The 27830-nt window shown below is 43.8% G+C and overlaps 1 protein-coding gene across 1 annotated transcript; it reads left to right on the top strand.

Moving 5' to 3' along the window:
* The first annotated feature begins 394 nt into the window (after positions 1 to 394).
* Positions 395 to 27830, top strand: LOC141052852 (serpin B3-like). The gene is made up of 8 exons (XM_073550157.1): positions 395 to 525; positions 820 to 1004; positions 1147 to 1182; positions 3346 to 3465; positions 9117 to 9234; positions 16341 to 16483; positions 17173 to 17325; positions 27331 to 27830. Exons 2-8 carry the CDS (start codon positions 837 to 839, stop codon positions 27730 to 27732), a joined length of 1140 nt encoding a protein of 379 aa, XP_073406258.1. The 5' UTR covers positions 395 to 525; positions 820 to 836; the 3' UTR covers positions 27733 to 27830.

Below are 27830 nucleotides of genomic sequence, written 5' to 3'. Positions count from 1 at the left end.
CCGTATTTTAAAGTTGGTGGACCCAAAATGAGGTTTTAAAAGAGAGAGCTTATACTCCAGAGCTGATGTCACTCCTTTGCAACCGGTTAGTGCTTCCCTCCCCCAGATCTACTGGCATCAACATCCTGCAGTGGTAAAACAATGTCGTATAGGACCTTCATGCCAGGAGACTGGCTGAGAAGGCACACTCAGTGCAGAGGAGCATCACTGATCCAGAGGGTGATTATAAGTTTATATTTATTACTCCACCTTGGGTACATTAACGTGAACTTTTAAAATAGCAGACAACTCCTTCAACAATGCAAAAAACTTGTTCAGCCTGCTTGACAGACAAAAAATCTGAATGTCTCAACAAAGCTAAGGCAAACTTTGTGCCATGATGTTATATGCTAATAAAACATTGCACTTCATGGCACCATTCCAGTGGGTAAAGAAGCATAGTATAAAAGTCTGCAAGTTTTAAATGCATCGCCAGTTGACTGAATTCCACTGAAGGTACAGAAACTCCATAAGCTATCCGTCAAGGTAATGTAACTTTTTATTTCCAAAAATATACTTTTTAGTCACTATGTTACTTTTTGTTTTATAAGTACATGAAACAGGGATAAATGTAATTCTTTAAGGCACTTATAGCTTGCATTCTTCATTGTTCCGAAGTGACATCTGGCTTGAAATAACAATCCCCTTGTTTGCTAAGTCAACTCATTAAATTGATTGTAACTCTTGCTACACCTGCTCGAGATGGTCAAGCTACAAAATTTTAATGAAGTTTTTTAAGTAACGTAATCTTCTTAAACTGTGAACAATATTTTTTTCTAGGATCCATTGTAAGCATCATGGATGCCATTAGTAAAGCTGTTAACAACTTCTCATGTGATCTGCTGAAAGAGATCGCAAAATCTGAACCAAACAAGAACATATTTTATTCACCTCTCAGCATTGCTACAGTGTTGAAAATGATTATGTCAGGAGCTGGTGGAAAAACAAAGTCTCAAATGGAAAAGGTACTTTTGCCTATGAGCCTGTTGAGATTGAGCCAGTCTGTTCATCATGGTCCATACTTGAAATTGTGAAACATGAATGTGAGAGGCCAGATTAATTTTGATTGACACAGTTATTTATGCTAGATTGTCTTTTTCATTCCAGGTTCTTCATGTGTCACAAGAATGTTCAAGCCTAAAGGTACAAATTCACGTAATATGAAATACCATGCCATTTACGTTAACTATATCATGCTCTTTCACCATCAATAGGGATGTCTAACTATTAAATATCTTTGCGTACTTCAAGGCCTGATTATTTGTTTTCACATACTTAAAGGGTACCTATCATGAATCTTGGGCTGCCCTTTATAAGAGAATTAGCAGGCCCAGAATTTTCTAATTGTAAGTATTCTTACAAGTTCGTAAAAAAAACTCCATAACTTCCTCCGAAAAGGCTCGACTTTCAACCATAGTCAGACCCGAACTTACAGTTTGCATTATCCCAGCATGGAAACCCTTCGAGGCCTTTCTCGTGGCCAAAGAACTAGATCTCCTGAGATCTCACTCTTTACACTAACACAGCACTACAATGTACTCTACCAAGAACTTACCGAACAGTAATTCTCAGATGATGCTCCTGTTCAGTAACAGTTTAGTAAAGTATGTCACAGTGCTGTTTCATCACTGCAAGAGTGTTGGTGAAGGTTTTGGAGACCTTGCGCTGTATGCCGTGATCCAATAATCCAGGCGGAGTGCATTCAGGAGGCATTATGGAATGTTCTCCAAACTTTTTCCAATAACATATAATTTGAAATTTCACCAGTGTAGGACTGCTCATTTTTTTTAATTAATAGTAAAGGGCATCCCCAGACTGATGATGGACACTTTTTAAGGCCCCTATACTCATCAGATTAAAGAAGTAGGTGAATAGGTGGTGTGGAAGAGGGAGACACTGAACGTCCAGTCTGTTAGATATGACGAGATCCAGGATAGGGCCAAATCTGTGATGCCAAGAGATGGGAGAATCTGTAACAAAAGAGAATGATCTACAATGTCAATGGCAGAAGACAGGTCCAGGAGAAGGAGGAAAGAGTAGCGTCGCTTGCTCTTGGTGGTTAGTGGGTCATTGGTGTCTTTAGTTAGGGCAATTTCAGTTTAGTGATGTGGTCGGAAGCCAGATTGTAGAGGGAGCAGGAGGAGAGGTTGGAGGACAGTTCAAGATGGACATACTGTTCCAGTATTTTTGAGGCATAAGAGAGAAGTGATATCGGGCAATAGCTAGACATAGAGGATAGGTCGAGGGAGGGCTTTTTGAGGATGGGTTTGACTAAAAGGACAATAACCTTAATGGGAGTGCTTCTTTAACGACAAGAAAAGCCAAGCGGTGTATCATTGTGTAATATTATTGCATGATGAATGGCATAAGTCACAAAACATAATAACTAGATTTGAGCTCATAATCAGATGTATAATTACAATGAAACATTTATAGCAAAATAAGTGTTAAGATACAGTACATGCTTTGTAAAGTGGCTACACATACAAAAACATAAGTGCTACGTGGAAGGTGGGTCCAATGTTAGAATATAAATCTTGTTCTCCCAATGGTACAGATTAACTAATTAGTCTATCCAGGAATTAACACTTGGGAATGTACAATTCAGTTCTTTCCTGACAGAAAACACTGCTTATCTGCTAAAATTGCTACTAAAGATGTACTCTGAGTTAAAAAGGAAGGGAATCTGTTGTCAGATTTGTGCTGCTCCATCTGAGAGCAACATTATGCTGGGGCAATGATGCTGATTCCAGTGGTAAGTCACTTACTGTGATTATTGCTATTAATTTGATACAATTACTGTTTTATATGCTGCAGATCTAGCACTTATCTGAAAGCTGAGCTCTGTATAATCCCATCCACATCACTGACTGTTTTCTGTGTACTCTGCGCATAGACAGAAAGTCAAGTCAAATCAGGGATGCGGGCAGGTTTATACAAAGCTCATGCAAATGCTTGACTACATGACAGCAGGTTTGCTAGTCCTCTAATGATAATCTCCTGCTGATAAACCAGTGATTTTTATCTAGACTACACTAAGCATCACAGTAAGTGACACAACACTGGAATCAAGGTCTCTGGCATTACGTGGCAAAAACCTGATGACAGATTCCCTTTAACGCACCACTTAGTCCAACAAGTTGCTTTTCTCATAGAGCTTTTAAAGCAAGTGTACAATGAAAATACTGAGATAAAGCTTATTTAAACAATGCTAAAAAGTCATGACTTAATTTCTTCTGAAATAAAACTATACTTTTATCATAAATTATTTATCTATAAATGGTACTTACAGTATGTGCATTGTAGGAATGTGAAGAAGAACTCAAATCAGAAATCAAAGAACTTCTGTCTAATCAGAAAGGCAAAAAATATGAACTGAAGATTGTTGATGGACTATTTGGAGACAAGGCATTCACATTTATAGATGTAAGTTGCACATTTATTAGTGATGGCCGAGCACGCTTGCCACTGCTCGATACGCGATAAATTTTACTGGCTTAGTTCTCAAAAGGTAAAACAAGAGAAATTATGCAAATTTAAGTGTTCCTTATTATATGATTTCTAAGGCAGCAGCCAACTCTTCTCTTCTGTCAGTTTAAGGCAATATTTGTTTTTCTTATCAAAGTCTATGGAGCATTTCTTATAATTCTGCACTCTGTTATTCCTGCTAGAAATGTGTGAATTTAGTGATAACTGAGTTTTATCATTCTCTTAGTAAGTTTACTGAGAAACACTCTATTAACCAGGAAATGCCAATGTCTAGGTAATTTCCAAGAAGAACGATAGAATTCTAATTAATGGGCTCCTGCATTCTTATTTTAAGGAGCAGGCAAGTACAGAGAACTTGTTCAATGCAGTCTTGCACATTTTGCATAGCTCTGTGTGTTTTAAAAGGGGAATTCCATGGAGAAGAAAGTATTCTAATGTGCATAGCTTTATGGTTTATGAAGCTGCCAACCATAGTGTTGTTTCTAATACTGACAGTACCTGCTATTGCTTATGACAATGGATCTTCTCTTTAAATGCCAGCCCCTGCCAAGCTACAGCCATTCTCTGTTCTCTGCCTGCCTTCACCTTCCCCTCTTGAAAAGGATCCATGCCTGCTAGCTCACAGTTTCTTTAGTCAGAAGAGAGGGGCGAAACAAGGAGCAGATCCAACTTCACATTCAATTATTATTACTATTATTTATTATTGTAGCACCATTTATTCCATGGCGTTTTACATGTGAAAAGGGGTATACAAAATATAAACAAGTACAGTAATCTTAAACAATACAAGTCACGACTGGCACAGGAGGAGAGAGGATCCTGCCCGAGATGGCTCACAATCTACAAGGGATGGGTGAGGATACAGTAGGTGAGAGTAGAGCTGGTCGTGCAGGGGTTTGGTGGATTGGTGATTACTGCAGGTTGTAGGCTTGTCGGAAGAGGTAGGTCTTCAGGTTCATTTTGAAGGTTTCCATGGTAGGTGAGAGTCTGATATGTCGGGGTAGAGAGTTCCAGAGCAGGGGGGATGCGCAGGAGAAATCTTGTAAGCGATTGTGGGAAGAGGAGATAAGAGGGGAGTACAGAACGAGATCTTGTTAGGATCGGAGGTTGCGTGCAGGTAAGTGCCGGGAGACGAGTTCACAGATGTATGGAGGACACAGACTGTGGATGGCTTTGTATGCAATTGTTAGGATTTTTAACTGGAGTCTCTGAGTAATGAGGAGCCAGTGAACGGATTGATAGAGGGGAGAGGCTGGGGAATAGCGGGGAGATGAGTGGGTTAGTTGGGCAGCAGAGTTTAGAATAGATTGGAGTGGTGCAAGAGTGTTAGAAGGGAGGCCACAAAACAGGAGTTTGCAGTAGTCAAGGCGGGAGATGATGAGTGCGTGGACTAGGGTTTTTGCAGATCCTTGGTTGAGGAATGTAAGGATCTGGGAAATATTTTTGAGTTTAAGTCGTCAGGAAGTGGAAAGGACTTGGATATGTGGTTTGAAGGAGAGATCAGAGTCAAGGATTACCCCAAGGCAGTGAGCTTGTGGGACTGGGGAGTGTGAGCAGCCAATGCAAGATTCTGTGCATAGCCAACATTAAGATTAGGTGTCAGAAAATCTTATGCATTTCGGAATAAAATTAGTTAATCATAGCTTGATTAAGGAATTTTATTCAGAAACGCGTAAGATGTTCTGATACCTAATCTTAACATTGGCTATGCACTTGATTGTTAAATAAAGAAGCAAGAATTCAATTTGGAGGACAGAGTGCCATCTTTTTTTGTCAGTTGATTAAACTCCTTAACCCCCAGGCCATTTTCCGTTTTTGCGTTTTTGTTTTTTGCTCCCCTTCTTTCCAGAGCCATACCTTTTTTTTTTCTGTCAAAATGGCCATGCTAGGGCTTGTTTTTTGCGAGACAAGTTGTACTTTTAATGACATGATTGGTTTTAAAATATTGTGTACTGGAAAATGGGAAAAAAATCTGGTGAAATTGCAAAAAAAGTGCAATTCCACACGTTTTTGTTTTTTTTTTCCCATGTTCACTAAATGCTAAAACTGACCTGCCATTATGTTTCTCCAGGTCATTGTGAGTTCATAGACACCAAACATGTCTAGGTGCTTTTTTATTTAAGTAGTGAAAAAAATCCAAACTTTGGTAAACAAAAAAAAGGCACCATTTTTCTGAGACCTGTGCTGTCTCCATTTTTCGTGATTTGAGGCTGGGTGAGGGCTTATTTTTTGTGCACCGAGCTGACGTTTTTACTGATACCATTTATTGATACAATTTTGGTGTAGATATGATTTTTTGATTGCCCTTTATTGCAATGTAACGGCAACTAAGAAAACGTAAATCTGGCGTTTGAATTTTTTTTCATTGCGCCGTTTACCTATCAGGTAAATTTTTTTAATATAGATATATCAGGCGATTCTGAATGCAGCGATACTAAATATGTGTGTGTTTGATTTTTTTATTGTTTTATTTTGAATGTGGTGAAAGGGGGGCAATTTAAACTTTTATACTTTTTAATTTTTTAATATTTTTAAAAACTTTTTTTTACTTTTTGCATGCTTCAATAGTCTTCATTGGGAGACTAGAAGCTGCAGTTGTCTGATCGGCTCTGCTTGATACAGGCAATGATCAGATCGCCTGTATGTAGCAGAAATTTTCATTTGCTATGAGCGCCGACCACCGTACTATTACTCCCAACGTCGGAAAGGGGTTAAAAAAGGAATCTCTTAAAAATAATTTCATAAACTATAAAGCTAACATCCAGAGGCGTATCTGAGGGGGGGCAGCTGGGCATGTGCCCTGGGCGCAGCCAGCTGGGGGGACTCAGTAGGGCCGCCTAATGTGGCGGTCCGAAGTGTCTCCCCTGGCAGCTGCATTCTGCCACCCCCTGAGTCGGCCATTCTCTGTACCAGCTGTCAAGCTGACAGATGGCACAGAGAAGCTGCAGCGTGCCGGCTTCCAATGTTCAATTGTACTCGCATCTTAAAGAAGTACAATTGAAGCTTACCGCTGGGTCAGAGCAACACCAGCAGCGTGATCACGTCATGTGATCACGCCTCTAATGTCACTCCCCGGTGCCCAGAAGCGCGAAGAGCATCGGTGGTAAAAGACACCGAAGATTAATGTGGAGGGATTTATTCTGTGGGGGGGACTAGTTCTGTGTGGGGGATTCATTCTGTGAGGAGGATTTATTCTGTGTGGTGGGATTCATTCTGTGAGGAGGATTTAATCTGTGGGGGGAAAGTTATTCTGGGGGGGATTTATTCTGAGGGGGGATTTATTCTGTGGAGGTGATTTATTCTGTGAGGAGGATATATTCTGTGGGGCGATTTATTCTGTGGAGGGGATTTATTCTGTGAGGAGGACATATTCTGTAGGAGGAAGATTTATTCTGTAGGAGAAAGATTTAGTGTAATGAGGGAGAGATTTGAGGACACAAGTTTGGGGAGCAAGGGAGGGAGGGACAGGTGCAGACACAATATGGAAAAAGGAAAAGATTTGAAACCACAGTATGAGGGGCAAGTAGGGAGATAGGGGCATGTATGAGGAAACAGATTGGGGGGATGGGTGCATTCACAGTATGGTGATTGGGAGAGATATGTGCAGACAGTATGGGGAGTGGGGGATTGGTGCAGACAAAGAAGGGGGAGTCAGGGGGATGCATGTGGCACTAGGCAGAGCTTCACGGAGGAAGAAAGGAGGAAGTAGGCTGCCATCCGCAGCCCTCCTCAATGCAAGTGTGAAACTAGCCTTATGAGGTAACAGTATGGTTAGCAGGGGGGATGTGAGAGAAGACAGCATGAGGAGGCAAGGGGAAATGTATGAGGAGTCAAGGGGAAATGATGAGGAGACTATTGAGGGGAATACTGTGAGGAGACAGCATGGGGGGAGTGTGAGTGGGCACAGAATAAAGACTGTGTAGTGTGACGGGGTAGCATGGGGGAAAGGGTAAGGTCACAGCCATAGAGGGAAAGTGTGGTGAGGTTCCACAGTATAGAGACTGGGCCGTATAGGGGGGACACAGAGTGAAGAGGAACCCCAATATAGAGAGGAGAGGGCAGTGTGGCGGGCATGTACCATAAGAGGGACAGTGTGGAGGTCATATTTTGTGCAGAGAATATAGTGAGGGGCAATTATTTATTCAGAGGCACAGCATACAGCAGATATTTTTATACGGGAGCATTATAATGACACTGCTATCTTTAAGAGTGTCATGTGGGGATGTGCTGCACAAGACCAGAGAAGATGGAAGTCTGCGAAGATGAGCTGTGAGAGAGGAGTCATCATGGCATCTGGACAAAATAAAGATAAAATGAAAGAGACGTTCATCTATAAAAGGTACCTGGATGTAAATGTTTTTTTTGTGATACTAATTCTTATATTTTTATTTGTTAGGAACATTAAAAGGGTTGTTCAGGTTTGTGATGAGTCTTCAGTCATTCTGTGTGACTGCAGACTTCTGAATTCTCACACTGCGCACTGGACACTGTCAGGATTCTTTTGTGATGGCAATTTACATACATGCGGTCACATGCTGACAAGATATGCATAGCCTTAGTTAATGAAAATGAATTGAGCAAGGCCGGACAAGTTTAGTTAGAATGTGGCCAGAAGTATTCAAATCGCATAGGTTTGCTGACATGACCGTCCACTCTTGCCATCGGCAAGGGAGAATCCTAAAAGTGTGCAGTGCATGCACTGTAAGAATTCAGAAGCCTGCAGTCACATAGAGTGACTGCAGACTTTCAATCTCAAGTCTGTTATTTATAAAATAAAACCTTGTAGCCAATCCTAACAGCGTGTAATATACTCACTGTCATGATTCAGCTCTGCTCGTTCCAGCCATTTCACTCATATGCGATTTTCATGCTTATGGTCATGTGACAACGAGCTTCTCTTCCTGCGTCTTTCAGTTTTCCACTGGGCATTGAGAGAAATAGGGAGATCAGCTAGTCAGCATGTGACTGTAAGTTAGGTCATCACAGTGTCTCAGTGGTTAGCACTGCAGCCTTGCACTGTTGGGGTCCTGTGTTCAAATCCTACCAAGGACAACATTTGCAAGGAGTTTGTATGTTCTCCCCGTATTTGCGTGGGTTTAATCTGGGTTCTCCAGTTTCCTCCCACATTCCAAAGACATACTGATAGGGAATCTATATTGTGAGCCCCATTAGGGACAGCGATGTCTGTAAAGCACTGCGGAATAAGATAGCGCTATATAAGTAAAGCATAATAAATAAATAATGTGTGCAAATCACCTATATGCTTGGGGAGGGGGCGCCAAATGGAATTCTTGCCCTGGGTGCCAGAAAACCTAGATACACCTCTGCTAACATCCATGGTGTTGTTTCTAATGCTGACAGAACCTGAAGTTGGATCTCCTTGCTTCGCCCCTCTCTTCTGACTAAAGAAGCTGAGAACTAGCAGACATGGATCCTAAGTGGAAGTGGAAGATTTATCTTCATGTCTGCTCAGGCTGTGGAGTGCCTGAAATGTTAATGACGCTTGTGAATACTTTCATTTACTTCCTGGAGTACACCTTTAACTTCAAGAAATATCTACCGTATATTTTTAAAAAATTTTCTTTTAGCAATATGTACAACGTCTGAAAACTGAATACAATGCAGAGGTCCAGACTGTTGACTTCAAGCATGACGCTGAAACAGAACGCCGAAAAATAAATGAATGGGTAAAATGCTTAACAAATGGTAAGTCATTTGTCTTTATCATACTAGTACAATACACTGTGTCCTATAATTTTTACGTTCATTAGAATAATTGCATGCATATATATTTTTGTAAATTTAAATAGCATATTTTATAAGTAATAAGTAAACATACTGTCACATCCTTACCTGGACCTTCTCCAACTACCTCTTCTTCAGTGACTTGGAGCCACCATATTAATTTTGTGTGCAGCACATTATGGACAATAGCTTTGGTCACAGTAGGCACTGTCCAGCCAAAAATAGTTGTGTGTTTGGGTCTTACGGAGTGACCCAGTCAGTCAGAATCAGGAATAATTGCCTCACTGCAGTAGGAAGTACCACACCCTATTTAAACTTCCAGTGTACTGGCAAGAGCTACATAGTAATATAGGTTGAAAAACGACCTAGGGCCTTCAAGTTGAACCCTTCTCCACCAATTATACATTTTTTGTCATCAAATTATCTATAACCCACAATGTTATGTGTACTGAATAAATCATCCAGCCCTTTTTTAAAAGCTCTTATAGTGTCTGTTATTACTTCCTCTTGTGGTGGAGCATTCCACAGTCTGACTGCTTTTACTGTAAAGAACCCTTTCCTATTTAGCTGCCGGAATCGCCTTTCTTCCTCCCGTAATTAGTGCCACCTGGTCCTCTGTATGGTCTTTGGAAGGAATAAGCCATGTGTCAGTCCTTTGTAATGACCACACATGTAAATGGGATCTCCACTGAGGCGTCTTTTTTCTATGATAAACAAGCACAACTTTTCCAAATTCTCATCATATGACAGATCTTCTATCCCTCATAATAATATCATTGCCACTGCCCAGCATTTGAACTGATTGTAATTTCTGATTGTCCTTTTTAATATGTGGATCTCAAAACTGGATCCCATATTCTAGATGTGACCTCCCAAGTGATTTAGAAAGATGTAACAATACATTGGGATCGTAGGATTTTATCCCTCTTTTTAGACACCCTAAAATCTTGTTTGCTTCTCCAGCTGCTGCTTGACATGGAGTAATGCTGCTCAGCTTACTTGTAACCAAAATATCCAAGTCCTTTTGTTCTGTATTTCCAAGTATTATTCAATTTAATGTATATGAGGCTATAGGAGAACTCCTTTCTAGGTGCATTATTCTACATGTCAGGTCAGCGGTCGCGGCTGCGCCCGCTCCCGCCCCTCCTCCGGCGGCGGCCGCCGCCTCCTCCTCCTCCTGCCGGCGTCCTCGTCGCGGCACGGTCCCGCACTCTGCCTCCCCTCCTGTGACTGCGGCGCGCTCCTTCCTTAGGGCGCGCGCGCGCACCAGCGTTCCCTCTTCCCCCTACGGGGGGTGGCGCCGGGGGCGGCACGCACCGCCCGCTTCCGGTCCCTAGGGTACTTCTGGCGCGCTCTCTATTGAGAGGATGCCTGAGTGTTTCTGTGCGCTCGCCACGTTGCGCTTTGGCCCCCTTCAGGTTCCTATAGTGCCCCCTGTTCCTGGCTGTCTTCTCCTTGGCTTCTAGTCCCCGCTCTTCATCCTTGTTCCAGTGTTCATTCCCTGCATGCCCGCTCTGTGCTCCCTTCTGGTACCCCCTTGTGTGCTTCCTCCCGGTCCTCTCCCCTCCAGTACCTGCTCCCTGTCTGTCTCCCCATCCGGTAGTCCTGTTTGTTCCTCTACCTCTCAGTCCTGTACTCCTGCCTACGGGCGCCTCTTATCCTTGAGCCGCCCCTCCTGGTACCGGCTGTCGCGGTTCTGTCCTCGGTGGTCTTGCCCCAAACGATCCCTGTATAGGGGTCGGTCTTCACCTGGAGCGCTCGATCCCCGGGGCTCCAGATCCGCGACCCAGAGGGTCCACTCTCGGACGTCCAGCCCCGAAAAACGTCACAGTACACTCAGGCCATGGACCCCGCTGGTGCCACGGCTGCCACGCAGAAGGAACTGTTGTTCCTGCGTGAAAATCAGGCCCGAATCATGGCTTTTATGAAGTCCATGGACACTCGTTTGTCCGCTTTGCAGACCTCCGACCCCGGGCATGCTCCCCTCCTAGCCAGTCTGCAGCAGGAGCTCGCGCAGCAGCGCGATGCCCAGTCCCACGTTTTGGCATATATGGCGTCCATCGACGACCGACTGCTTGCCTTGCAGTCCGCTGCAGTCGTCTCTAACCCTCCCAGGGACGCCGTCTCCTCCCCGCCCCCCCGCCTGGGTAAGCCTCCCAGATTTGGTGGAGATCCTAAACTTTGTCGGGGCTTTTTAAATCAGTGCAGACTGCACTTCGAGCTGTTGCCCCAACAATATCCCACGGATCGCGCCAAGGTGGCGTTCATAGTGTCCCACCTCGAGGGAGAAGCCCTGTCCTGGGTGAACCCTCTTTGGGAGAGGGATGATCCCGTCGTAGTGAATATCCAGCACTTCCTGGAAACATTTCGTAGGGTGTTTGACGAACCCGGCCGCTTGGCTTCTACCACAGAAGCTCTCTTTAATCTCCGCCAAGGGTCGCTTACGGTAGGGCAGTACGCCATCCGTTTTCGGACCTTGTCGTCTGAACTCGGATGGAATAATGAGGCACTTGTGGGTGCCTTCTGGAGAGGCCTTTCTAGCAAAATTAAAGACGAGCTAGCCGGTCGGGATACCCCCACCTCTCTGGAGGACCTTATAGCCCTGGCTACGCGCATAGACCTCCGTTTTTTGGAGCGTTCGCGGGAATCGGTTAGAGAACGCAAACCCTTCAGGCTATATCAAGCGCCCATTCTACGCTCTGCTGCTCCTTCTACTAGCAGCGTCCCCGAGCCCATGCAGGTTGATCGGGTCAGGTTGACTGAGCAGCGTCGCAGAGAGAGGATGACTAACGGGCTCTGCCTGTACTGTGGTGGGGCTAATCATTTCATCCGCACTTGTCCTGAGAGGCCGGGAAACGCCTCCACCTAGGTCAGGTAAGAGAGGTCTCCCTAGGTGATCATAATTCCTCTCTGCCGCTTACCCTTTCAGCCTTAATTATTTCAGGACGGGAGCGCAGATCTGTGGAGGCGTATGTGGACTCGGGTGCGGCTGGCAATTTCATCCGGCAGCAAGAGGTGGACCAACTTCAGATTCCGGTGGTTATCTTAAAAGACCCACGGGCTATCACCTCCGTCGATGGAGCACCCCTTCCCGGACTCGTTACCAGGATCACGACCGAAGTGGACTTACAAATTGGAGCGCTTCATTTTGAAAAGATAGCCTTCTATGTGCTGCCTAAATTGTCTCACGCTGTCCTCCTCGGATTACCCTGGCTTCGGCTGCACGAGCCAGTTGTCAACTGGCGCTCAGGGGAGATCCTCCGCTGGGGTCAATCCTGCCACACTCGTTGTTTGCAATCCGTGCTCCATCCTCGTCTCCTGCCTACGCCGACCAATCTCACGGGCCTTCCCGTACCGTACTAAGCGTACGCTGACGTTTTCAGTAAAAAAGATGCGGAGTCTCTGCCTCCGCACCGGGCCTATGACTGCCCTATCAACTTGCTTCCTGGAGCCACTCCGCCCAGGGAGAGGACGTATCCCCTATCTCCAGCAGAGACCTCGGCCATGACTGAATACATCCGGGAGAACTTGGCGAAGGGGTTCATCCGAAAGTCCTCGTCCCCAGCTGGTGCAGGCTTCTTCTTTGTTCGGAAGAAAGACGGATCTCTTAGACCATGTATCGACTACCGGGGCCTGAACAATATCACAGTTAAGAATCGATACCCACTTCCACTCATCCCAGAACTCTTTGACCGGCTGAGAGGGGCTCGAATCTTCACGAAGCTGGACCTGCGGGGAGCCTACAATTTGATCCGGATTCGCGCAGGCGACGAATGGAAGACGGCCTTCAATACCCGTGATGGTCATTATGAGTATTTAGTCATGCCGTTTGGTCTCTGCAATGCTCCAGCTGTCTTCCAGGAGTTCGTTAATGAGGTGTTTCGGGACCTTCTGTACACTTGCGTAATAGTGTATTTAGACGATATCCTCATCTTCTCGCCTGACCTTCCCTCCCATCGGAGAAGCGTACGCATGGTCCTGCACCGTCTCCGGGAGAATCACCTCTACGCCAAGATTGAGAAGTGTCTCTTCGAGCAGACCTCCTTACCCTTCTTGGGGCATGTCATCACAGTTTCCGGTCTGAAGATGGATCCCGAGAAACTCTCGGCGGTACTCAAGTGGCCCCGTCCCGTCGGAATCAAAGCCATCCAGCGTTTCCTCGGATTCGCAAATTATTACCGACAGTTCGTGCCACATTTTTCCTCGTTGACCAAACCTATCTCGGCCTTGACCCGCAAAGGAACTAAGCCTGACCACTGGCCCTCCGAGGCGGAAGATGCCTTTTTGGCGCTGAAACGCTCCTTTGCAGCAGCACCGGTCCTACATCGGCCGGTGGCCAGTAGGCCTTTTGTTCTTGAAGTAGACGCCTCCTCCACCGGAGCTGGGGCGGTCCTCTCCCAGCGAGTCCCCCCTGGACGTCTGGTCCCCTGCGGGTTCTTTTCCAAGTCCTTTTCGCCAGCAGAGTGCAACTACTCCATCGGTGATCGGGAGTTGCTGGCCATCAAGATGGCTCTGGAAGAGTGGCGGTACCTGCTCGAGGGGGCTGTGCACCCCTTTACCATCTTCACGGACCACAAAAATTTGGCCTATCTGCAGTCCGCCCAAAGGCTCAATTCCAGACAAGCCAGATGGGCCTTGTATTTTTCTCGATTCGACTTCCAGCTTCACTTCCGGCCTGGTAATAAGAACACCAAAGCCGATGCACTTTCCAGATCTCTACAGTCGCCTGAAGAGGACGAGAGCCCCTCGTATATTATCGAGCCTGCCAAACTGATCACCGTGGCCCCGGTGAACTTTTCTACTCCTCCACCAGGCAAGACCTTCGTGCCTCAGAATAAACGTCTAGAGGTGTTGCGCTGGGGGCACTCCTCCAAGGTTGCGGGGCACGTGGGGTTCAAGAAGACTCTATCGCTTCTCTCACGTTATTACTGGTGGGCCACCCTTCGCCACGACGTGGCAGATTTTGTTGCCTCTTGCTCAACCTGTGCGCAGAACAAGGTTCCAAGAACTTTGCCCTCCGGTCTTCTCCATCCGTTGCCGGTGCCGGAGGCTCCTTGGCAGCAAATTGCCATGGACTTTATAACCGACTTGCCCTGCTCAGCTGGTTGCACCACCATCTTAGTCGTGGCGGACCGCTTCTCTAAGATGGCTCATTTTATCCCCCTGGCCGGGCTGCCCTCCGCTCCGAAGTTGGCCGAGATCTTCATCCATCAGATCTTCAGGTTGCATGGTCTTCCCCTACGGATTGTGTCTGATCGAGGGGTCCAATTTACTTCTCGCTTCTGGAGGGCTCTATGTCAGCTCATGGGTACGTCCCTCGACTTCTCCTCCGCCTATCACCCGCAGACCAATGGGCAGGTAGAACGGATTAACCAGGACCTAACGACTTACCTACGCCACTTCTCCAACGCCCATCAGGATAATTGGGTCTCTCTTTTACCCTGGGCTGAATTCGCCCATAATAACCACCCCAGTGAGTCTACCACGAAAACTCCGTTCTTTGTGGTTTCTGGTCGCAATCCTGGTGTTCCTCTACCCTTTGTCGCCTCTTCAGGAGTTCCTGCAGCTGATGCCCTCGCCACAGAATTTTTGAATATTTGGAAGGAGACCAGAGAGGCTCTGGTGAAGACCAGTGCCCGAATCAAAAGACATGCAGACAAGAGACGGAGGGACCTTCCCCCGTACCACCCTGGTGATAAGGTCTGGCTTTCAACCAAGCACATCCGCCTGAAAGTTCCTTCCTATAAGCTGTGCCCTCGTTACATCGGTCCCTTCGAGGTACTAAAACGCATCAATGAAGTGTCTTACAAACTGAGGTTGCCGGCTTCTCTCCGGGTCCCTAACGCCTTTCACATCTCGCTCTTGAAACCTGTAGTTCTGAATCAGTTCCAACCGGTCTTCGTTGCCCCTCCTTTACCTATTGGATCGGATGACGTCTTTGAAGTAAAAGATATTTTAGCCATGAAGAGAGTCAGGGGGAAGACTTTCTTTCTCATTGAGTGGAAGGGATTTGGTCCTGAGGAAAGGTCTTGGGAGCCTCAAAAGAACATCAACGCTCCTCTAATCCTAAAAAAGTTTCTGGCCAATCTCAGAAAGGGGGGATGTAAAGAGGGGGGTACTGTCAGGTCAGCGGTCGCGGCTGCGCCCGCTCCCGCCCCTCCTCCGGCGGCGGCCGCCGCCTCCTCCTCCTCCTGCCGGCGTCCTCGTCGCGGCACGGTCCCGCGCTCTGCCTCCCCTCCTGTGACTGCGCCGCACTCCTTCCTTAGGGCGCGCGCGCGCACCAGCGTTCCCTCTTCCCCCTACGGGGGGTGGCGCCGGGGGCGGCACGCACCGCCCGCTTCCGGTCCCTAGGGTACTTCTGGCGCGCTCTCTATTGAGAGGACGCCTGAGTGTTTCTGTGCGCTCGCCACGTTGCGCTTTGGCCCCCTTCAGGTTCCTATAGTGCCCCCTGTTCCTGGCTGTCTTCTCCTTGGCTTCTAGTCCCCGCTCTTCATCCTTGTTCCAGTGTTCATTCCCTGCATGCCCGCTCTGTGCTCCCTTCTGGTACCCCCTTGTGTGCTTCCTCCCGGTCCTCTCCCCTCCAGTACCTGCTCCCTGTCTGTCTCCCCATCCGGTAGTCCTGTTTGTTCCTCTACCTCTCAGTCCTGTACTCCTGCCTACGGGCGCCTCTTATCCTTGAGCCGCCCCTCCTGGTACCGGCTGTCGCGGTTCTGTCCTCGGTGGTCTTGCCCCAAACGATCCCTGTATAGGGGTCGGTCTTCACCTGGAGCGCTCGATCCCCGGGGCTCCAGATCCGCGACCCAGAGGGTCCACTCTCGGACGTCCAGCCCCGAAAAACGTCACACTACATTTATGAACAATAAATCTCATTTGCCAAGTGTTTGCCCATTCAGTCATCTTATCCAGATCATTTTGTAATATTATACTTTCAAGGTCAGTTTTTAATATCTTATACAGTTTGGTGTCTTCAGCAAAGCTTCATTAATCTCAATCCCATCCACAAGGTCAAATAATTCATTTATAACACATTCTCATGTTTTTGTTCTTTTTTGTCTTTGTAATTCCAGGTAAAATCACTAACCTTTATAAAGAAGGATCCTTTGATGAATCATCAGTTATGGCATTAGTAAATGCAATTTACTATAAGGGCAAATGGGCAAAAAAATTCAATCCCGGAAATACAAGAGAAGGAACTTTCCATGTGAATAAGGTATAGAAAATCTGTTGTAGAAATGTGCTATTGCAAAAGAATCATATTTCAACCCAATTATGTAGTTAAAGAGGATATGTCGACAAACTTCGCAATACAAACTGCGACATTACTAAAGAGGTCTATTGGACCTGATGTACGTTCTTTAAATATCCATGTCAGAATTCTGTATAATCCTTGAACGTTTTCTTAAAATTGGATTTTTATTAGGCAGGAAAACTTTAAAAATCTTTATGATGCTTTGCAAAGTAATTTTCTCAGCCTAATCAGGTCTAAGCATTTTTTTTAATAATGTACGCAGTTTGTAATGTTAAATCTGATGGCAGATACACTTTTAGGTCTTTAAAGCATATGACTGTACCTGCACTTATGACTGAGGAGAACGGAGGTCATTTAACCCACCTAGTGCATCCAGAAGGAGACTGAATAGAGAAGTGGCAGCACATGACCATGAGTCCATACCATTTACTTCTAAGGTAGTTACAAATATAGTCAAACTCTCAGGTTTTGTGAGACCTCTGCGCTTAGTATAGCTGTGGGTCCAGAGATTATTCGTCCATTAGCCATTCATAGCATATTCATAAGTGTCCAAGCTTTACCTTTGGACTGAAATGTGCATTTTCCTTGCATTTCTTAGCGCTTGTTGATGCATTTCTCAAAAAAATGGATATGTGTATTGTTTCTTCTAGAATGAAAAGAAGACCATTCAGATGATGTCTCAGAGTGGGAAGTTCAAATATCGTGCCCTGCCAGAGTTTAAGAGCAAGGCTTTAATGCTTCCATATGAAGAAGACCTATGTATGATCATTGTGTTGCCGGATGAAACTGATGGAATCAAAGAGGTAATGTAAAATATCAAATATTACAAAAACGGCAATATATTGTAATAGGATCAATAAAATGAGTTGTCTAATTATACAACCCCTTACTTAATGGTAAATGCCCTAGATATGAGCTGATCACCTATGGTCTATTTCCTTAAAATCCAAGTTGTAATAACCAAATGTTTGGTTTGGAAAAACAGTTGCTCTAACAAATAAATGACCATCTATACAATAAGTGGAAGACCCGGACAGCCAGAGTGAAAGTCAGAGAAAGTAGGAGATCTGTAAGTGGGTGGGTTTTCAGTGTATGACCTTTCACCCCAAATACCCCTCACTTAATGACAGTGCAGCTACCGATCCTCTTCTTCCAAGAGTCATAACTTTTTTATTTTTCTGTCACGATAGCCATATTAGGGCTTGTTTTTGTAGGACAAATTGTAGTTTTCAATGCATTAATTCATTTTACCATACAACGTACTCAAAAAGCAGGGAAAAAAATTTCAAGTGGAATAAAAGAGTGAAAAAAATGCAAATCTACCATAGTTTGGAGGGGCTTGTATTTACAGCATTCTTTGTGCATTAAAAATAACCTGGAATCATAATTCTCCAGGTCAGTACAATAATAACAATTCCCACCTTGCATATATATATATATATATATATATTGCTCAAAAAGATAAAGGAAACACTAAACAATACAATGTATTGTTTAGCGTTCCCTTTATTTTTTTGAGCAGTATATATATTTTTTTTTTGTTTAAATGGAACCTGTCATCATTTTTTCCCATATAACCTTTCAACCCCATGTGACAGCATTCTATAATGCTGCATATGTGACTCCAATTCGCCCTGCAAAGCAAAAAAAAGACCCTGTATTGTACTCATCATTGGGGCGATCCGATGGGCATGACTGGTCTTGGTCCGGTGTCTCCTCTCTTCTTGCAATGCCGATCTCATTTTGTGGTTCATGTGGATGATGCATCCTACCTCATACACTACGACCTACGATGATATCACAAACTGCCTAACAACGGAGGTTGGCACCCTAAACAATTATCATAGTTATTACCTGGCTATTTCATTGGAAGCCATTATAGGACAATTTTAGGGTAAGTCATCGTGGAGCGGGGGCGCCATTCTGCTGACCAGTAGGGTGCCAACCTCTGCAGACAGGAAGGTTTTCAGTACAGGGAACAGGAATTTAGGTACTTCTATTTGCACTTGTCACTTTATGTCTTGTCTTTTTTTTGCACTATTTTTGCACTTTTTTCTATTGTTGCCTACCCAACTACCTTTTTGGCAACCCCTATACACTTCTTTTCTGAGTAATTGAGTGACTAATTGTGGCACATACTCAGGGCCATCTAGGAGTTTTAGGGTACAGCCGTCGTGGAACGGGGGCGCCAATCTCGATAATGTTTAGGGTGCCAACCTCCGTTGTTAGGCAGTTTGTGATATCAGGGCTCCATCGTAGGTCGTAGTAGGTGACACGGTTGTTTGTTCTGTGTTTTTGTGTGGATGTTTTTGTCCTTTATTTGAGACTATATTAAAGGTTCAGTTTTTAATCTATATCCATATCAGATAACTGTTGTAAAGGTTCTTTTGATATATTACTGAAGCTATTGACCTTTTTGGTGCTTTTTCACTGTTTTTTCTATAAAAATCCTACCTCATCCGCACAGTGGTCCCCTTCGCGCTTCTGTGCAGGCGGACTTCTCTCTGCCCTGAGCAAATACTGCAGTGAACATGCATTCTTTTGATCTTTCCGGTGCATGTGTACTGCAGTAGTTTGCTCTGCCCTCGGCTGGGCAGAGAGAAGTGCGCCAGCACAGAAGCGCAAAGGGGAACATTGTGTGGATCACGTAGGATGCGCCCGTGACTGTTTTTTTTCAATTTCATCACACTCTAGATTGTTGTCCAGAATTGTTCTCTCCACCTGGCTTAATACAGGCAACAGTTGAGTTCAGATCTTAAAGTTTAGGTACCAAACTGCAATCACTTGGTCACATCTGAAGGTCCCTACTGTCCTAGTTAGGCCCAACTCCATCTTCCAAAGACACTTACTTTTTTCACTTAAGTGCACTATATCTTAGATTCACACTGCCCCAGGGTAGCCGGTAAATTACTGCCATAGCTAGAATTTATACTTAGAAGCTTGAAAAAATTAACTATTTTTACTAGCAGTAGAAGGGCTGCCACCAGGAATTTCAAGGCCCCACATTGCCTAAATTTTCGTGGCCCCTTCAGACTCTGCAGTCTTCACCTTAGTTCCGCCTTTACCCCTCAAGCCTTCCAGGGGCTCAACGACGACTTCTGCACCACAATCTCACATAAACAGTTACCATCGAATACCATGTCACATACACAGCCATTAGCTGCTGTTTTGGGACAAAAGATTTTTTAATGACTACCAACATATTGAGTATGTGCAAATAATTATTAAAGCCACTTAGCTTACCTAAGAATACAACCCAAATAAAAACAGGTTCATTTACTTTCTTTAAACAAAAATATTTCTTTAAACTTTATTGAAAAATGGAACAATTTAAAATACATATAAGTTTAACAGAGAAATGCAATTGAGGACCACATGTTGTATTTGCATAGTTATATCCAATCAAGGGCCTGATGAAGCAAAGGGTGAAGCGTACGTCGGGGCACCAGGACCACATTCCACATTAGCCTGCAAAAATATGTACAGTTGTGGCCAAAAGTATTGACACCCCTGCAATTCTGTCAGATGATACTCAGTTTCTTCCTGAAAATGATTGCAAACACAAATTCTTTGGTATCATTATCTTCATTTAATTTGTCTTAAATGAAAAAACACAAAAGAGAATGAAGCAAAAAGCAAAACATTGATCATTTCACACAACTCCAAAAATGGGCCAGACAAAAGTATTGGCACCCTCAGCCTAATACTTGGTTGCACAACCTTTAGCCAAAATAACTGCGACCAACCGCTTCCGGTAACCATCAATGAGTTTCTTACAATGCTCTGCTGGAATTTTAGACCATTCTTCTTTGGCAAACTGCTCCAGGTCCCTGATATTTGAAGGGTGCCTTCTCCAAACTGCAATTTTTACATGGTTTTTCGAACAGTGCCAATACTTTTGTCCACCCTCTTTTTTATGTTTGATGTGGAATTATATCCAATTTGGCTTTAGGACAATTCTTTTTGTGTTTTTTCATTTAAGATAAATTAAATGAAGATAATAATACCAAAGAATTTGTGTTTGCAATCATTTTCAGGAAGAAACGGAGTATTATCTGTCAGAATTGCAGGGGTGTCAATACTTTTGGCCACAACTGTAAGTTATAGTATTGTTAATAGTTTATCATTCAAGGTAATCCATACCATCAGTGAGAATAAGGCAGTACTTGAGCACTATGCAAATTTTTATAAGACAACTCTGAAAGTTACGTTTGTGTCTATTAAAAAGTATATATTTTAATTATATTATTTGTATAATTCTATATTGATTGGATATAACTATGCAAATGTAACAGGTGGTCCTCCATTGCATTTCTCTGTCTCTGTTGAATTTATATGTATTTTGAATTGTTCCATTTTTCAATAAAATTTAAAGAAATATTTTTTTAAAGACACTATATGCACCTATTTTTCTTTGGGTGGTACAAACATCTTTTAAGCCTGCCACGACACAAGAAGACTCCTTTGGCAGAGCCCTAATCTACTCTAACCTATTAAACATTTCTTATACTCTTTTCAGGTATATTTTTACTTATTTTTCTTTAAGGGGATGTGTCACATACATTTTGTAAACTAATTGAAACCAGATAGTGACAATATTTTTTTTACAATCTGTATATCTGATTGCAGATTATTATGTTCTGTTTTCTGTACATTTATGGAAGTTGTTTTCTTGCCTGGTTAGAGATATGGACATTGCACATAAGCATGTATATACATCACAATACATTATAGGGGACTCTTATTTCCTTGGGAGAGTTTTCTATACATGTTCTCATGTGTAGTGACATGCAGATGTCATTGTGCAGGAAGGGGGAAAAGGTGATCTGTGACACTACTTACTGTGAATGGTGGATTCTGTAATCCTGTTTGTTATGAATAATGAGGGAACTGCTGAAAAGGGATCTCTTCTAGATGTGTCAGTCTATTAGAAACGGGCAAGTGGGCATGCGGGCTCACACACCTCCTCACGTTGAGCCCTCAACTCCTGCATATAATGTGCTGCAAGGGCACATCGGCAGCTTACTAACAGTGTGTGGACCTGCAGCGTCTGACGTCACAGATTTCAGATGCGGCTGGCTCCCTCTGCTGCAATACAATTTAAATAGCTGCTTCTATGAGTGACTGGGGCTCTGGGGCAAAATAAAGTAAAGTAATTAGCCCGGGCCCCAGCGTGCCGCACAGTCTGCCGGGCCATTTATACAGTGGCTCAACTGTGCTGCCTCAGTGCAGGCTGTGCAGTGTGTCTCATCCAGTCTTGTCCCTCCCTCTTTACTTCTGCTCACCAGGCCCCATACACCAGTAATGGCAGTAATGTCCTGGTGGCCCAAGGCAGTAGCAAATATGTGCACAGTAAAGTTTCATCCTATGTGAACTGAATACTGCTCCTTTGCCTGCCCATCCCTCAGCTGAATGCCAGCAGTTTCAGCATTAGGTCAAGTGTGGAACTGACATTGGTGGGAAATTGTACGGACAATGCAGCAAAGAGTTGCACACAACACACTCCCTCACTATGCAACCATGTAAACAGAAACACAAGGTGGTTTCACAATGATCTTTACCTTTTGGCCTCTATCAGGCTGATAATCAGTATACACATGTGGTCAATATTTTTGGTACCCCTAATTTAATGACAGAAAAACCCACAATGGTCACAAAAATAGCTTGAATCTTACAAGAGTAATAATAAATAAAAAATCCATGAAAATGAACTAATTAAAGTGAGACATTGCTTTTCAACCATGCTTCCACAGAATTTGTGTTTTGTGTCATTATCCTGTTGCAAGACCCATGACCTGTGACTGAGACCAAGCTTTCTGACACTGGGCCGCATGTTTCTCTCTAGAGTCCCTTGATAGTCTTGAGATTTCATTGTACCCTGCACAGATTCTAGACACCCTGTGCCAGATGCAGCAAAGCATCCCCAGAACATAACATAGCCTCCTCCATGATTCACAGTAGGGACAGTGTTCATTTTTCTGTCTGTGAACATAGAGCTGATGTGCCTTGCCAAAAAGTCCAATTTTTGTCTCATCTGTCCATAGGACAGTCTCCCAGAAGCTTTGTGGCTTGTCAACATGTAGTTTGGCAAATTCCAGTCTGGCTTTTTTATGATTTTTTTCAACAATGGTGTCCTCCATGGTCGTCTCCCATGAAGTCCACCTTGGCTCATACAACGACGGATGGTGCGATCTGACACTGATGTTCCTTGAGCTTGAAGTTCACCTTTAATCTGTTTAGAAGTTTTTCTGGGCTCTTTTGTTACTATTCGCATTATCCATCGCTTTGTTATTTGTCATCAATTTTCCTCCTGTGGCCACGTCCAGGGAGGATGGCTACAGTCCCATGGAGCTTAAATTTATGAATAATATGTGCAACTGTTGTCACAGGAACATTACGCTGCTTGCAGATGGTCTTATAACTTTTACCTTTATCATGTTTGTCTATAATTTTCTTTCTAATCTCCTGAGACAACTTGTCAGAGACACCGCACTGAACTTGCTCACTGAGCCAGTGCACGTGTCCTGAGTAAAGCGAACAGTGCTCAAAGCTACCTGTGGAGCGGGCAGCAACCGAATAGATGCGTACTTCAGAGCTGCAGGACCTGAAGCACGTGACTGCTGGGGGCGTGGCCTAAACTCCACAGAGCTAGGAGCTGCAAGACAATTCCTAGCAGAGTAACTGCGAGACAAAGTTAACAAGGGGAATAGACAGTGAGAATAGTCAGGACGTAGCCAATGAGTCACACACAGAGATAGCTGTAGGGTACCAAAGGGGGCGAGCAGAGAGTAGTCAGGTCACATGCAATGAGTCATACACAGATAGTTGCAAGGTACAAGAGGGGCGAGCAGAGAGTAGTCAGGACACATGCAATGAGTCATACACAGATAATAACGCAGTACAAAATCAACAGGCAAACTCACAACGGGAAACAGAATCGGGTCAGAACCATATAAACAAGCTATAGCAACAAACAGGCACACGGGGGTCAGCACACTAGGCCAATGGCAAAAGTATAACTGGCAGGGATTGAAGCTACCCAGGGGTTTATGAAGCTCTCCCAGAACCAGAAAGAGGCCACAATTATTAACCCCAAGTGTGCAGGTCAAAATCTGCACAGAGCTCCAGACATTAACCCCCGGTGTGCAGCTCAAAAACCCGCACTGGGATCATGACACAACTCTTTCCTCTGGTCCATGTTGAGTGTGATACACACCATGTCACCAAACAGCACAGTGAGTATCTGTAGCCCTCTATACAGGCCTAATCACTGATTCCAAGATTGTAGACACCTGTGATGCTAATTAGTGGACAGGGGTACCATCATTTCTGTCCAGGCCTATTTCATGAGTCTTATTTTTTTAGTTCTGTGGAGGCATGATTGAAAAGCAATGTCTGACTTTCATTTGTTCATTTTCATATATTTTTGATTTATTATTACTTTTGTCAGATTCAAGTTATTTTTGTGACCATTGTCGTTTTTTCTGTCATTAAACGAGGGGTACCAGCAATTTTGACCACGAGTGTACATTTTACTGCGCTAAAGAATAGTGTGATTCTCTACTCTACATTCTACAGAGATGTCCAGAAAAAAAATCCTGTACTGCATGGCAACTGCATTTTTACAAATTGCAGAAAATAAGTCAAACGCAACAATAGTGTATAAATTCCTGGTTGGAAATGATGGCAAACAAGTATGTACAGTGATTAGCTCGGACTCTACAGCCATGCTCCATTTTTAACCTTGTCCTGTATTTTTTGGTGAAAGAGGTGAAATTTGGCCAATTTCTTCTCACAACAAGGCATAATATCTTCTTCCTATACTACCACCAGCTTTTAGTGACTTGAGCACCTGCAGATCCATAGAAGCTAAATTGTCAAAAAAAATTTGTTCCTGCTTTATACTGAGACAAACATGTGGCCATTCAAATCATTTATTCCACACATACATACTGCTGAAGCCAAGAGAAGTTTAGACTTTGATGTAATTAGTAATTTCAATGTAGACAAGATCATGATATGGGAAATCGGGAGCAAACGTTTTATCAGCCACACACAAGATATTATAAACTGTTTTAAATTATTTTAGACATTTATTCTAATAAGAAATAAAGGCCCTCATTCATCAAGAGTCAGACCCATTTTTTTCTCGCCAGTCTTGATGAGGGGACATGGTGGAGTCAAATGCTCCTGATTCATTTAAAGGTGCACGTTTCTCCAGATTCATTAGGAGGTACACGCTTTTTCATGAATCAGGAGTGTCAGGCGAGTGTTGTGCATCATGCCGGAAATCGTACACCAGTCACTGACTGGAATAAGATTTCTGGTGTAAGTAACGCCGCAGATCATCATAAATTAGATGAGTCGTGGTGTAACGCCCACGCTGGGCCTCTGTCGCTCCATTACGCCACCCATTTTGGTGTAGCTGGAAGAAACTGGTGTGAAAATGACAAAAGTCGCAAAATGTTTGCACAACTCTGAGTTGCAGCAACATTTTAACTTTTCAAAACAATTTAAGTCAGAAATCTAGAGAAATTACTTTAATGAATCGGGGCCAAAATGTGTGTATACTGTATATAGTATAAATCCTAAGTTGAGACATAATTCTTTATAAACAAAAAGAATATGTTTTATTGAGATTACACAGTGGATTTGCAAACGTTTGAACTTCTTATTGTAGTAAGATGTGGTAAATTTATCAAGATTTGCATGCCTCTACCAACTGATATCTATCCCAGCTATATACTAGTGTAGATTTCAGCTATAATGTACACCGAACTCTGGTGTAGATTAATTAGTCTCTGTTTGGCAGTGGTAGTTCACATTCTCTCCTACTAAACTTTGTCCATCTATATATATATATATATATATATATATATATATAAAGTTGAGTGTGTGTGTGCGTATCAAGCCATCTCTAGCTCTCTGCTGACATCAAGTGGACTATTTGTGTAACCACATCTTTAGTTCCAAGTATAACTGTTTATAGCTTCACAAACTGTGACAACACTTTAATACTCTTCACCTAGAGGTGTGATGGGAAAATGAGAGAAGTGAGGTGAAAATGAGAGATGTGACGGGTAAAATGAGAGATTTGAGGGGGAAAATGAGAGGCATGGTGGGAAAATGAGAGAATTGAGGTGGTGCTCCATTGTGATTATGTGTATAGAGAAGAGTGAGGAGCTGCAGGTGGAGGCTGTGTATAAGGCCACATTCACATGTCAGTATTTGATCAGTATTTCACAATACATGGGGGGTCTCACAATGCGAAAGGGGTCTCACACTGCAAGGGATTGGTGCTCAAAATACAGTGCGGGAGACGGAGCAGGTAATCATCGCACAGGGGGCCATGGAGGGGGCGGTGGAAGCTCTGAAGGAAGAGCCAGCAGAAGCCGCAGACAGGAGGGGAGCGCAGACCACTCCTCCCCCTCTCACCGAGCGCACTCCCCTGTGTTGCGCACTCCCCCATGACCCCACATGACTCTGCTGCCCTCAGTCTGTCACAGCCCTGTCATTGCCGGCACGCGAGCTGCCCTCACACTGCACAGGGGGCTCACAATACACAGGGGGTTCTGACAATACAGAAGGGGTCTGACACTGCAAGGGAAGGGTGCTCACAATACACAAGGGGGCTCACACTGCACAGAGAAGGGGGTCTCGCAATACACGGTGGGTGTCGCACTGCAAAGAAAGGGGTGCTCACAATACACAGGGGGTTTCACACTGCAAGCAGAGGGGTGCTCACTCTGCAAGGGGATGGGGGCTCACGACTAACCACAGTTAGTTACTATGCCCGGGCAACCCTGGGCTCTTTAGCTAGTTATTTATAAAATTGCCAGGAGGGGCATAAAATAAGAGTCACAATTTTGTGACTTTTTTTAAGTCCACAAACTGATATAAAATGCTTAAAGGAGTTTTTTCATCTACTTAACATATTGACCACTGACGTCATTATTGCTCCCAATCAGCAACTTTCTGCTGAAGACATTACTGAGACGTGAAGGGAAAGTCCCTAGAATGCTAATATTGTTCATATAACACCGTATAATTTTGTTTCGTTGGGGTACGTATACAGTATATCAGTAGGCAGCGCTGAAAGAATAAACTCAACTTCTGATAGCGCCGCTTTAGACAGCAACCCCTGCAGGTCCCCACTAGCCATTGATGGTGATCCGGCACCTTTATAAGGATTTTAGCATATGACTAGTCTCTGTGACACCACAGGGATTTTCATCCCTCTTCTCTATACCCTTCTCTTGTATGGCACTGGATTAAGCGATTGTGTGATAAAGGCTCCGGTGGAGCAGAAACGTTCTATATATCGCTTCCATTGCATTATTCTGTTACGCTCCCAGATTGTGTGTTAATAAAATTTAAACTATTTGGCATGATAATCCACAAGAGTGTGCGGTGAATTATATAATTACTCTATCAGCGGTATATGATCTCTTCGGCAAAGAGCACAGAGAACAGCGGCTGCAAGCTCTTTATTATAGAGCAAGCAAAAGTTTCTCTTATGCTGATCACATCGCTGTATCTGGCCAGCTTCAGTGCCCCTGTGGCCCCCAAATGCTGCAGAGGCAAAGCTGGCCCAAAGCGCGCACTATTTGGGACAGCAGCACTGAAAATTATCAAGAGTGATGGTCCCTCAGGAAGCCTTGAGACGGAGTAGCTTCGTGCTCCTGAGCATATAACATGGGATAAATCCTTTAACAGACATTTAGCTATATGGTATTGATTATTTCAGTTTCAGTGAAGCAATAAAAACTAATTATTTACTATGGTTTCCTATTTAATTGCTCTTTTAGCTACTATCAAAGGTAACTCCTGACTTACTGGCCACCTGGGCCCAAAGAAAAAATTTAAGGGAGAAGGAAGTTGATGTGATGATCCCAAAATTTAAACTGGAAGAAAGCTATGAACTAATGCCAACATTAAAGACATTAGGAATGACAGATCTTTTCCAAGGAAATGCTGATTTATCTGGAATATCTAGTACAAAGGGATTAGTTGTGTCAAGTTTTGTCCAAAAATCTTATATAGACGTAGATGAAGAGGGTACTGAAGCAGCGGCTGCCACCGGTGCTGGAGTAAGTGTAACCAGCTTGCCTAAACGGGAATCATTTACTGCAGATCATCCCTTTATGTTTTTCTTAGCAAAGAACAGCAATTTTCTCATCTTTTTCCAAGGAGTGTTTTTCTCACCATGAATACTTGGTTTTGCACGCTAATTATCAATAATAACGTTAAAAACTATTTGTCTATGTAATTACTGAGATACACGCAATAAAATGTATTAAAAAAGTTA

The sequence above is a fragment of the Dendrobates tinctorius genome, unplaced genomic scaffold (assembly GCF_039654945.1).
Source record: "Dendrobates tinctorius isolate UK_male_01 unplaced genomic scaffold, ASM3965494v1 ptg000163l, whole genome shotgun sequence".
Taxonomy (NCBI): Eukaryota; Metazoa; Chordata; class Amphibia; order Anura; family Dendrobatidae; genus Dendrobates; species Dendrobates tinctorius.
The sequence above is the reverse complement of the archived record's forward strand: the minus strand, read 5'-3'. Positions and strand labels throughout refer to the sequence as shown.